This window comes from Lacerta agilis, chromosome 6 (assembly GCF_009819535.1).
Source record: "Lacerta agilis isolate rLacAgi1 chromosome 6, rLacAgi1.pri, whole genome shotgun sequence".
In the NCBI taxonomy this organism is placed as follows: Eukaryota; Metazoa; Chordata; class Lepidosauria; order Squamata; family Lacertidae; genus Lacerta; species Lacerta agilis.
Window position 1 is genome coordinate 66,805,658 of NC_046317.1, and position 12,677 is coordinate 66,818,334.

Below are 12,677 nucleotides of genomic sequence, written 5' to 3' on the forward strand. Positions count from 1 at the left end.
CCATTTGTTGCAGTGTTGTTTGGGCTCTGGTGAATGTTAATGTTATGTGGGAAGTTCAACAGTAGGAACTGTGTGCATGTAAATCGCATCATTGCAGGGGGAGATGTTCTGCACGCAAAAAAACCCCAGACACGATCCCTGATGCCATTTCCCATTCAAAGGATCTCAGGCAGAAGAGCTGGGGGGGGGGAGTGAAATCTGAGGGCCAAACTAAATAAGACAAACAATCCAGCACAGAATCTCCTTTAAAAACAAAAGTGCGGCTGCGGGGGCAATTGGATTGAGATTAAAGCCCTACTGCTTGTTTTGGCTAGCTAAGGTCTTCTCCTGCATCCACTCAGCCTGCTAGTTGCCTGTTTTGGAGCTGTGTGGTTTGTCCCTGGGTATCCTGCTCTTCTACAAGAAGATATTCTGGACCAATCTAAATTTCCCCTTGAATGGACAGTGGTGGCTGAAGTACGTAGGCCCACTTCATATGTGAGCACTTGGAGGGGCCTGGCCAGGACACTGTGGCAAAATAAACCCCCATCTGCTATCAAATTGTGCGTGGGTTTGTGTCAACCCTACTTTCTTCTGAACCTGGTGAAAAGTCGTTTGAACTTGCATTCTGAATTCCTCAAGGAGGCATTTATTTTCAGGGTAGAGAATTCTTATTTGATGCCCTTCTGCTACAATAAATGTCCTCTCTCTTGCTTAGGTTTTGCAGTGAGCAAATTCTTCCTGTTCGCCTAATAGGAGTGCTGGTGAGAAGCTGGCTGGAATTCCCTGAGATGCTTTTGGAGTGTTCTGCGTTTGTGGTGTGGACTGTTTCATGATGAACAAGGCCATGTAGCAAGGCAGTTGCTGGCGGTAGCACCTTCCTGTCCCTCCCACTGTTCCCTTCAGCAGAAACGAACACCTCTGAAATGTCTGTAGGCATGCAAGGAGCATTGGTTGCGTTAAGAGTCATGTAAGTGGCAAGCATCACAGCTTGTTTAGGAATGATACATGTAAGGTATGTGTCGTGCTGTGTTGGGGAGGTATACCAATTACTGAATTCCCATATCCCCCCCTCCCCGCAAAAAGTATTTAAGAAATGAATTAAGAGCAGATAAGATTAGCAAAGAGTGAATGTAATGTAGGCAGTTTTACCAGAGCCAAACATTACTGAACAACAGGACTCTGATTAGTTGAAAATAGTCATGTATACGGGAAGCAGCCAAAAAGCTATGCCAATTAAAATTAAACTGAGATGAGAAAGCCACTGTTGTGTCAAAAATTGGTAAATTTCAGGCTTGGTGGGCAACGCCAAATGTTGTTTTCAATTCAGATAGGGAAACAAACTCTGCTTTAGTCATCTTTAGTAATCTGTATTTATTTTCGCAAAAGGAAAACAAAATAATAAAGATAATTCCATGCATGATTTTGCAGCTCATAAAACTAATTGCTTCCCCCGCTCAAGAGCACCTCCGGTTAAAACATATGTCTGGCAAACAAAAATCGAGGTGTCAAGAGTTAGCAAACCAATAAAGAATAAAAATCATCTTCCTGATCTTTTTCAACTCGAGCATCTTTTTTTTTTTTAATTATGGCTTCTGTAACTTATCTCCAAAGTTTGGATAAATCGGCAAATACATGTAGCCATGTTTCAGCTTATGCCGGCTGCATGTCAAGACAAATGGCTTAAGAGGTGTTCCCACCCCACCCCCAGATTATATGTGTTACAGGTAATGAAGAGATCTGGCTTAATCTACTACATTTTCAACTCAACCCCTATGCATGTTTACTCTGGAGTAAGTCCCACTGCGTTAAACAGGTCTTACTCCCACACAGATGGGCACAGCATTGCAGTCTTGAGTGTAAAATGGTCGTGACAAATGCAGAGCAAACAACACTGTAAGCATCCCTTTATGGTTCATAAACTGAGCTATATAAATATAAAACCTCGATACAAACATTTTTTTAATATATATATATATATAAAATATCATCTTCAAGGCACTAATGTGACGGCAGAACTGGGTTGGTATGACATCTTCAGCAGTCTCATATTTTCCAAGCTTGTGATGGTTTTTCTTTCTTTTTCTAGGAACATCACGTGCTGATGGGCAACTTTACAGGAGCATTTTTATTGCATGGGCTGTCCATCCTGGGACTTGCGTGCCAAGGCAGTTGCCTGTCCATGAGTTTCCATCAGTCGTCCTGGAAGTCTACTGGCTTCCTTTGGCTGTGGATGCATTACAACCGTTGTCCTTGTTCCAGTCTGTAATGGCATTCTTAAAAATGTGCTTTGGCCATGAAGGCATAGCCGTAGTGCATAGATCACATGGAGTCTTGCCTCTCTCCAGATTCTGCCCTGTGTCCCTATGCCAGCAACCCCAGCCGGGTCACTTTGGCAGAGAGGAATGAGTGGATGATGAAGACAATGGTTTTGGGGCAGGAATGAAGATCTAGTTGCTGCAATGAAGGAAGAACATTGACAGTGATGAGGGGCTGGTTCAGAGCATTTCACAAGACCAAACAAACCCATGCCTGACAATTATGTGCTTAGTACAAACATATCACTTCCAAAAACTAAGCATGCTGCCACCCTGGGCTGTCACCCTGACCCTCAGCAGCCTTCTGAAAGGCCCAGTAGACTTTGCCCATTTGAGTTTAAAATGATGGGTTCAAAGTCCAGGACAGCACATACCCCTTTCAGGACCTGTAAATTACATTCAAGCAAAGCCCTATTTGCTCTCCTAAGATGGCAAGCCCTGTTTACCACTGCGCTGAGCCTGGAATGTAGCTCAGTGGTACATGTAGAAGGTCTAAGGTTCAATCCTTGACATCTCCAGGAGAGGATGGGAGAGACCCATCTGAAACCTTGCAGAAGGCGCTGCCAGTCAGTATGGACAATACTAAGAGAGATGGACCAATATTCTCACTCGGTACAAGGCAGCCTTTTCTGACTCTAAAGCAGGGCTGGGGAATTGGTGGCCTTCCAGATGTTGGACTCCTAACTCCCATCAGCCCAAGCCATCATAACCAATGGCCATGAATAATGAGAGTTGTGTTCCAGCAACATCTGGAAAGATAAGTTCCCCATCTCTGCTTTAAAGCAACAGATCATTATCCTACTCTATTCCTCTGAGCCATGCTCTTCTGCCATGTTGCCTCTGCTTAAGACTCATGCCACAGAGACAACCTCTGTGAGCCATCCGGCCACTTAATACCCTGTCACTTCTTTCCCTGAATTCTAAATGCTCATTCTAAAGCCTCGGTTCCCCCCGTGAGATTCTGCAATGTGCAAATAATGGCAATTATCAGTATCAACAGTTTCTCATCAGCCGCTGTTTGTGGAACTCTTATCCAGCTCCAGGAACAACAACAACAACAACAATAACAAATTTATACCCCAGCCACTCTGGGCGGCTTCCAACAGAATGTTAAAATACAATAATCTATTAAACATTTAAAGCTTCCCTAAACAGGGCTGCCTTCAGATGTCTTCTAAAAGTCTGGTAGTTGTTTTTCTCTTTGACATCTGGTGGGAGGGCAGGTGCCAGTACCGAGAAGGCACTCTGCCTGGTTCCCTGTAACTTGGCTTCTCACAGCGAGGGAACCACCAGAAGGCCCTTGGTGCTGGACCTCAGTGTCCAGATAGATTGATGGGGGGTGGAGACGCTCCTTCAGATATACTGGACCGAGGCCATTTAGGGCTTTAAAGGTCAGCACCAAAACTTTGAATTGTGCTCGGAAACATATTGGGAGCCAATGTAGGTCTTTCAAGACCAGTGTTATATGGTCTCGGCAGCCACTCCCAGTCACCAGTCTAGCTGCCGCATTCTGGATTAGTTGTAGATTCCAGGTCACCTTCAAAGGTAGCCCCACATAGAGTGCATTGCAGTAATCCAAGCGAGAGATAACTAGAGCATGCACCACTCTGGCGAGACAGGCTGCGGGCAGGTAGGGTCTCAGGAAATACCCCAAGGACACAATACAGCGGGTTCTGCTTCCTACATATTACATCTCACTTGCTTCCCTGAAAACTCATTGGAAGAGCACAGAACAGGAACAAGGCAAGAAAGGGAACTCACAATCTCTCCTTCTGAGCTGCCAAAGTCCAAGTAAAGCATCTTGGCCCCGTCGTCTGAGGACATCTGTAGCCTCTCAAAAGGCTGCTGCAGCAGAATGACTTTGGTGAGGCCTGGCTCCAGGGTGGAGATGGTGAAACCCTTCTCGATGTGAATGGACAACGTGCAGTCTCTCCCATTCCATGTGCATGCTGGGGACGGGAGGTGGAGAAAGAGAAAAGCCTGCATTGAACTTGGCATTGAACTTTGCTTTCTAGAGAATGGACTGATGCTGAGACACGGAAACCTACTGCAAGTTCTTGCTGGCTATAGGTAAAAAAGGTAAAGGACCCCTGGACGGTTAAGTCCAATCAAAGGCGACTATGGGGTTGTGGTGCTCATCTCACTTTCAGTCCAAGGGAGTTGGCATTTGTCCGCAGACAGCTTTCCTGGTCATGTGGCCAGCATGACTTACACCACTTCTGGTGCAACAGAACACTGTGACGGAAACCAGAGTGCATGAAAATGCCATTTACCTTCCCATCGCAGCAGTACCTATTAATCTACTTGCACTGGCATGCTTTCAAACTGCCAGGTTGGCAGGAGCTGGGACAGAGCAACGGGAGCTCACCCCGTCACAGGGATTTGAACCGCTGACCTTCTGATTGGCAAGCCCAAGAGGCTCCATGGTTTAGACGACAGCACCACCTGCATCCCTTGCTGGCTATAATCATTTGGAAGCAGCCTTTCTCAACCTTGGGTCCCCAGATGTTTTTGGCCTACAACTCCCATCATCCCTAGGTAGCAAGACCAGTGGTCAGGGATGATGGAGTTGTAAGCCAAAAACATCTGGGGACCCAAGGTTGAGAAAGGCTGATATGGAGAGACCAGAAAGCAATAATAATAATAATAATAATAATAATAATAATAATAATAATAATAAATAAATAAAAAATGCTCTTTATAATCAAGGCAAAGATCTGTCATCTAAGCTACTCTCCCATTATTCAAGAGTAAAGAAACTATCCAGCAGATAGTTCACATATGGTGAGCTTAGAAGTGGCAGTAACACTGGGATAACAGTCTCCTATCCTAACCCAGTTTACCCAGTCATGCCTTGTGGTGCTGGACTAAAGAGTAGAGTAGCTTCTCTCCAAAGAACCCTTGGTTCTAGGTCAGTCTACAATGCCGGATTGGCAAATTGGAGAACCCCCCAAGCAAATGGGCCCATGGATTCATTCCCATTCCCCAGAAAGCCTCAAGTTCCCATGTGTGAAGCTCCACTTGCTTCCTGACCTGTCGACACTTCCTGGACACACTCAGCAGCGTTGTGGCAACCATCTACCAGCATCCTTGTCCACGTGGCCAGGTCCCGGTGCGTCTCCACGCTAAACAGGTGCGTCTCTACGCCTTTCTTGGTTCCAGTCCGCAAAGCAAACGAGAGCTCTGAGTCGTAGAGGAGAGAACTCTTGGATGGGCCAGAATGCACAAGCCTGTAGGAATTGGGTCAGAAAGGGCCTTTCAGTGCAACAAACTCTTTCCATGGTCAAATTACCAGTTAGCCAATATTGCAGCCTGAGACTGCTGGGGCTTGGCTAATGCACAACGAGCAACCGAGTGTGCATTGTATGATACACAGAGAAGTCTAAATATACCAAGGGGTCGTGTGGTAGTTTGAAGTCCAATACATTTTATTGTCCCAAAGCCTAATGCAAAGGTGGGAAACCCATCAGCCTCCAGGTGTTGTTAGACTACAAATCCCATCATCTCCGACATTAGTTATGGTGTCTTGCGCTGGTGGGAGCTGAAGTCAGTGCCAATTAACTGAGTGGTGGTAACTCCAAGCTTGGCTGGACACTTCAAAGGAAAAACTGGCAACTTGACTTTCTAGTGAGATCGGGGGATTTGTCAGATGGGTGGACCCCTCCAGGGTGTCAAAATGGACCACAGAAGAGTGGAGGAATCCAGGATCTGCACCCCCACCCTTGCATTAAAGGCACAGGACAGAGCTTTATCCCATACTGAGTCTGGAAACCCAAATCCAGATTTTCCCATAGGAATTCTTACATGCATGTCTGCTTTCAAGGTGCTGCATTATAACCTGCGGTGCTTGGTCAACAGCCTGCATTACCTGCGACTGTATATTGTCAATATCCCGTCAACCCATGGACTTGTGCTGGATTACAGGGCTGCTTCATTTATGGCACTTTTTAAAGATATGCATGCAAGAGGTTTTTGTGTGCGCATCTTGAAGGCAAGTGGGATTGGCCACAGCCCTCTATCAAATGTACACTCGGTGGCAAAGCCTCGCTTTTATTTTGGTGTCTTGTTCTGTCACTAGAACAGTTGTGTGACATAATGGCCACTAGACTTCACCCTAATAACATCCGTAACTCAACTTGCACCACCAACTGCCCAGAAACACCATCCATGGAGCAAAGTACGTTTTGTGAAACATATCCCTCTCCCCCCCCCCTCTCTCACACACAGGCCTATCGAAAAAAGGCAAAATCCTTTCTTTAATACAGTATATTTCTACTGAGCAGTAAATTTGTATTTCTAGTCTGTTTTCAGACCCTAAACACAAGGGGGCAGCAGAACCATAGAAATGCTTCAAACAGAAGGGGACCCCCCCCCCAATCTCCAGTTTCTTAAACTTCCATTTTTTAAAAACCAACCAAACCATTCCATTAAGTGATGGCTGCATATTATTTTTGGTATACAAAGGCATACAAATGATTCTTCAAAAGGAACCGCATGGTAGGACAGAGCCCAGACCCTTCCTAAATGCTGTTCTTTTATCCCCGAGTAAGATCACTCATAAATTCTTCACTTTGACTAACATACATAAACTCAGATTAGAGAGTGCTACTAAGCAAGAGTTAAGGAAACTGTCTGACAAGGAAAGAGGACTTGACAGAGGGAGTCAGACCACACATGGCAAGGGGAGATAAACCAAGAGCCACTAGCCAGCCACCAGGATCACTTCACTCACATCTTTTTAGCTGTATCACTCCTAGGCCGCATTCACACCTCAGCTTGTTCCATTTCCCCAACATTTCCCTAACAGTTAATTTCCGCACTACATCTGAGTTTTTTGTATGACTCAAAAGCCGTCAAGAAAACGAATGGAATGTAGAAGAAGAGGAGGAGGAGTTTGGATTTGATATCCCGCTTTTCACTACCCGAAGGAGTCTCAAAGCGGCTAACATTCTCCTTTCCCTTCCTCCCCCACAACAAACACTCTGTGAGGTGAGTGGGGCTGAGAGACTTCAGAGAAGTGTGACTAGCCCAAGGTCACCCAGCAGCTGCATGTGGAGGAGCGGGGATGCGAACCCGGTTCACCAGATTACGAGTCCACCGCTCTTAACCACTACAGCACACTGGCTCTCAGTGTAGCACATGTTTACTGCTCGATTCTGCGTTATTTGATTACAGGGGGGAAATTGCAGCCCCCTTAACTTGGGAAGTCGTGGGGGTAATCGGGAGGGGGGCGGCTATTTATTTGTCTTTGTTTACAGGGGGAAATTGCAGCCCCCTTAACTTGGGAAGTCGTGGGGGTAATCGGGAGGGGGGCGGCTATTCATTTGTCTTTGTTTTCATCGCGTAGCTTGTGTTTTCTATGTTGTATTTTTATGTTGCGAACCACACTGAGATCTACAGATCAAGGGTGGTGTACAAATTTAATAATAACAGTAATAAATAAGTAAAGTGACAAATTTTGGGGTGGCATATTAGCATACAGTTCTTTCCTGCTGCTTTCATGAGGGAATCTATGGGGGAACAGAAGCACGCATGTGTGGAACATTAGAAAACAGGACAGAAGCACAAGCATTATCAGCAGGAAAACGGACACAATGTTGCCCTTGTCTGAATGCACCCCTAACATGTTTGAAGTGCTTCCCTACTGTTTTGGTCTACCATCAGCTCCAGACAGCATGGTCAATGCTCAGGAATGAGGGGAACACCAGGTTGGGGAAGGGATCGTGCACGACAACTTGGGAAGGAAAGGGCAACCCCCTAAATGGAGAAGTTTTCAAAACGTTGGAATTAGGACAGCCTTTATATGATGGCTTGCTCCTGAATCCATCCATAAGAAATGGGAAGGGACCACTTTTTTAACCATCATAACTGAGTGAAGAGAAAATTGTTTACTGCATACAAGCTCTCTCTTGGGAGCCAGGGTGGTGTAAATGGTTAAGAGCGTTAGACTTGTAATCTGGTGAACCGGATTCGCTTCCCCGCTCCTCCACATGCAGCTGCTGTGTGACCTTGGGCTAGTCACACTTCTTTGAAGTCTGTCAGCCCCACTCACCTCACAGAGTGTTTGTTGTGGGGGAGGAAGGGAAAGGAGAATGTTAGCCGCTTTGAGACTCCTTCGGGTAGTGATAAAGCGGGATATCAAATCCAGACTCCTCCTCCTCCTCCTCCTCCTCCTCCTCCTCCTCCTCCTCCTCCTCCTCTTTGCTGGGGAGCTCTGTTTGTAGCGACACAGTCCAAGCAGTGACAGTGAGAGGATTAGAGATCACGCAAAAGAAAGAGCGTATCGAGTTAAAGAGGATGACATCCCTGGAGCCAAGACTTTGTGACTCAGAAAGAAGCTTTTACAAACTCCAGCCAATCAAGTTCGGAACAGGAAAGCAGACCAGCATGCATGTTCCAAAACTGCGGCTTGCATTACCTGGTGGCGATGAGAGGGAAACTGTGCGTTGGCTTATTCAAGGCCTCTCTGCTTTGCGGAAAGCTGCTATAGAAGAGAAGTTCCTTCTCAGTGAGGAGGGCCAGGATATTCTTTGTCCCATCGCCGGGGAGCTGAGAACAAAGTAACAGTCACAGAAGCACAGAACAGACGGAAACACTCAAATTGTCACAGCTAACAGGGGAAGAAGAAACACTATAAGCAGGGTAGATGTGTTGTTCTTGGGAATATCTTAATTATGGAGACAGTGCAGAGAAGGCCCTGTTCTGTACAGGAGCCGATTTATATCACTTGGTGGGCAGACGGACTCCAGAGCAAAGATGACACCCTAAGAACTTGATTGGGTGTGTGTAGGAACAGTTTCGTCCAAGACATTATAGGGCAAGGGTTTATAGGGCAAGGGTTATAGGACATTATAGGGCAAGGCTTATAGGGCAAGGGTTGGGAACCTCTGGCCCTCTAATGTTTTTGGCCCCAACTCCCCATCAGCCTCAGCCAGCATGACAAGTGGTCAGGCCTGGTGTAGCGTAAAAACATCTGGAAGGCTACAGGTTCCTCATCCATAATATAGGCGTTTATAAGAAGGATGGGTGGCTTTAACTACTTCTGGTCTGTGCCACGTTTGCATGTTTTCACCCGTAATTCTATTCTATTCTGTTTCTGTATTAATCTGTGAATTGCTAGCAAAATCGGTATGTAAATGCCTCTTTCGAATCATTTAAACTGATGAGAACTGCATCACAACGTCCAGACAAGTATGAAATATTGTGGGTAGCCAAGTTCCAATGTGCACAAGTCCAAGAGGGGCAAAGGACATTTTTCATCAAGATTCATGACGTTTACATTCCATGAGCATCCCTATAGACACATGGACGACCACATCCTTCAATCGCACCTGGAAGCTATCAAGCAGACTCTGTAACTGACAGAACACAGTTGTCTATAGTCTTCCAGTGATGTAACCCTCAAATGGAGATGGTTATATGAATATTGTTTGTATACATTCTAGTCCGATTCAGACATTTCCACAGTGGCATATGAACCACTTCTCCATGATTTCTTCCTTTCCCAGGTAACACATGTATGCTGAAACCATACACACAGGGCAAGTCCTGTAGCTCCTTCCTTGGAGGTGGAGCAAGAAATGATCGCATGACGAAGAGCCATACAATTGACCCAACTCAGGTGGTTTCAACTTACAGACCTTATTGGAAGAAGTCATGGGGAAGCAGCACCTGTGATGTTGTGGTAATGTATGTGGCAGACTCTAACACCTAGGGAGGAGGAGAAAATTCGATTTTGGAAGAAAAGTGTTGGGGAAATGCGCCAGATAACAAGGACGTTGGGCAAAATCACATAACCTCCGCACAAACACATTAAAACTAAAGCTCGATAAACAACCAATGTAGAACTTCTCTGCAAACCTTGTACAAACAAATCAAGATGGATGCTGAAGAAACAGGTCATCTGGAAGCAAGCTCTCCCTTTTGAGAAATGTAAAAGCCGGCTGTTATCCAAACCAAGGTATTCCTGGACCCATGTGCGTGTTTATAAAAATGCGTAAGATCGAAGGAGACAGGAGTTTCTGCCTAAATATAAATCAGCTGTGACTTACATAGGCCAGATGCTCAGCTGGAGCTCTAGAGAAGAGCAGCATTAAAGATCCAGCAGTGGGTGCAGTGGATTACCGTTCAGGGTTTTGATGAAGATGAGATCCTACTCTGCTGCGAACCGAGTGGGCTCAACTTGGGCGGCTCATGCAGCTCATGCAGATGCCAAGTTGGCCATAGGAAGCTTTTGTTACCTAACCATCTATTTGCCATGCAACAGCCACAGTCACAAATGGATGCCATGTGACCAGGCTGCTAAGTGGCTGTCTGAATCCATTCAGCCACTCATTCAGTTTGATGAGATGAGAACCCTTAAGGCACTACTTGGTGCACCGAAAAGTGACAGAAATACTAATCATATCAGGAAAATTATTATTAGGAAAAGCCACCTACTGATCACCAATCTCCTCTTACACATGTGGAGCAAACAAACAACCAACTGTAAAGTAGGCCGCATGGTCTGGAGAAGCACGGGTGTTTTTGTTTAGCACCGGGAACTACTTCAAAAATAAAAGCATGAGAGGGGACCACTACTGATTGGTACAGGACAGGTGTGAATCAGAAGTCCATGGATATGCTTGCCATTCTTATGGCAGGTTATTGTTCGGGGAATGTAATCCTCAGACACAAATAAGAGAGGCTTTTCTGAGGTAGGGAGGGGACTCTTGACGTATGGATTTAGGAATGACAAAAAGATAAAGTTATAATGAATCTGAGCTTTTTTCCATTCATTTCCTTTATTTATTTTTCCCATTTTAAGAACAGTTCTTGTTCACTGTGAATTTTCAGTATAATATGGACTCTTTCCAGGGAGATGGGAAGCTAGGTGCCTTATACCGAGTCAGAAACCAAACCTAGAGGCACTGCAGGAGATATTGGGTGCACCTATAGGCATCTAGTTCTCATTGATCAGGCAAAATGCCTGAAAAGGGCTCAAATGTTCATGTGACCAAATACAATGAATTCTGCAGGACCCCAAATCAGCCCTGATAACTAATCCTATGCTCACTTAACTGGGAGTAAGTTCCACTGAATTCAGCGGGGCTTACTTCTGAGTAGAGATGTATAGGATTACCCTGTAGGTCAATAAAAAAATACTTTCCCACAGATGTTTTATTAGGCACCCATTTGCACAAGTGGAATAAAAGAAGAAAGACAGCCGCTTTGGACAAGTCTCCCTACTTCAAACATTATACAACTCAAACCAGGGATAGTGTGCAGACTAAGAACATGCACACACCGGCATAATTTGAGATAAGATTTGTTGGCCAAGGACTGCCTAGGGATTGCGTTGCCTTCCTCAAGTTGTGTTTGGTAGCTACAGACATATATATATCCCCATGAGCAGTGCAGTTCAAACCAAGAAGATCACCATTACCTGTTCGGTCAGCCAACCGACGTGCTTGATGTCTCTACTTCCTGCAACAGTGACTCCAGACTGTGAGGTCCTCAGCTCCTCTTTGACTCTTGGCAGCAGGGCACTGATGTTGCTGTGAATGGCATTGAACCACGCCTGGGCAGACACCTCATCTTTTGCTCGAAGGAACAAGGGGATCCGTCCATCTGCTGAGCACACTTCCAGGTATCTGCATGAAGAATCTCCCTTAACTTGAGAATGAAACCCTTCTGACAGCCCAGACACAAACTGCTACATGTAGTTTTGCCTAATATACATTTCTGCAAACATTGCCCCCTATTTTGATGCATTGCAAAACTCAAGAGAAGTACGAATTCCGAAGGATGAATGCATTTTGGTGCAGATATTGTTTTGAGAGGTGCAAATTTAGTGTGTTTACAAACCTTTCAATGTGGACTGAAGCTAAATTCTGCCCTATCCCTAGTTCCAAAGCCTTCGTGGGGATTGTTCTTGTCTACATGGGCTTGCAGTTTCAGGTGTATCTGCGATCAGGACTTGGTGCCCTGCCCTGTCTCTTGGTAGGTGGGGTGGAGTTGACCTGGATCTGCCATGCTATGGCTTCCAAGTCTTTGCTCTACTAATGCCCTTGCTTTGGAGACAGTGGTTCTTACATGTGGTGCTACTGAAAGCCATGGCCACCTTTAGGTCTCATCTTTAGCCCAAGACAATTTGCAATGCAGGGTGGACTCACAATATTATATTGATGTAATCCCACTCATTTGACACAGTTAATAGGATTGATCCAGCTCATCTTGAGCATTCAAAGCACTTTAAAATACATCTCAGTAATGCGGATGGTTACAAATTTAAGCATACAAGGGAAAAAAGGCTGTGGGTACAAGCTTTCAGAAAGGCGTTCTGTATATTTTATTCCATTTTCCTGCAACCACACAGATCAGTTAAGATTACATGCCAAA

At 45.3% G+C, this 12,677-nt stretch overlaps 1 protein-coding gene across 1 annotated transcript in view; it reads right to left on the reverse strand.

The window, feature by feature from the left end:
- Window positions 1–1,333: 1,333 nt before the first annotated feature.
- SNTA1 (syntrophin alpha 1) overlaps window positions 1,334–12,677 on the reverse strand; it is a 65,463-nt gene continuing 54,119 nt past the window's right edge. Inside the window, exons 4-8 of the mRNA XM_033153275.1 lie at window positions 11,722–11,929; window positions 8,716–8,846; window positions 5,331–5,527; window positions 4,059–4,246; window positions 1,334–2,436 (exon numbers count right to left, since the gene is read on the reverse strand). Coding sequence (XP_033009166.1) covers window positions 2,344–2,436; window positions 4,059–4,246; window positions 5,331–5,527; window positions 8,716–8,846; window positions 11,722–11,929 — 817 coding nt within the window. The 3' untranslated portion in view covers window positions 1,334–2,343. The remainder of the gene's footprint in view (window positions 2,437–4,058; window positions 4,247–5,330; window positions 5,528–8,715; window positions 8,847–11,721; window positions 11,930–12,677) is intronic.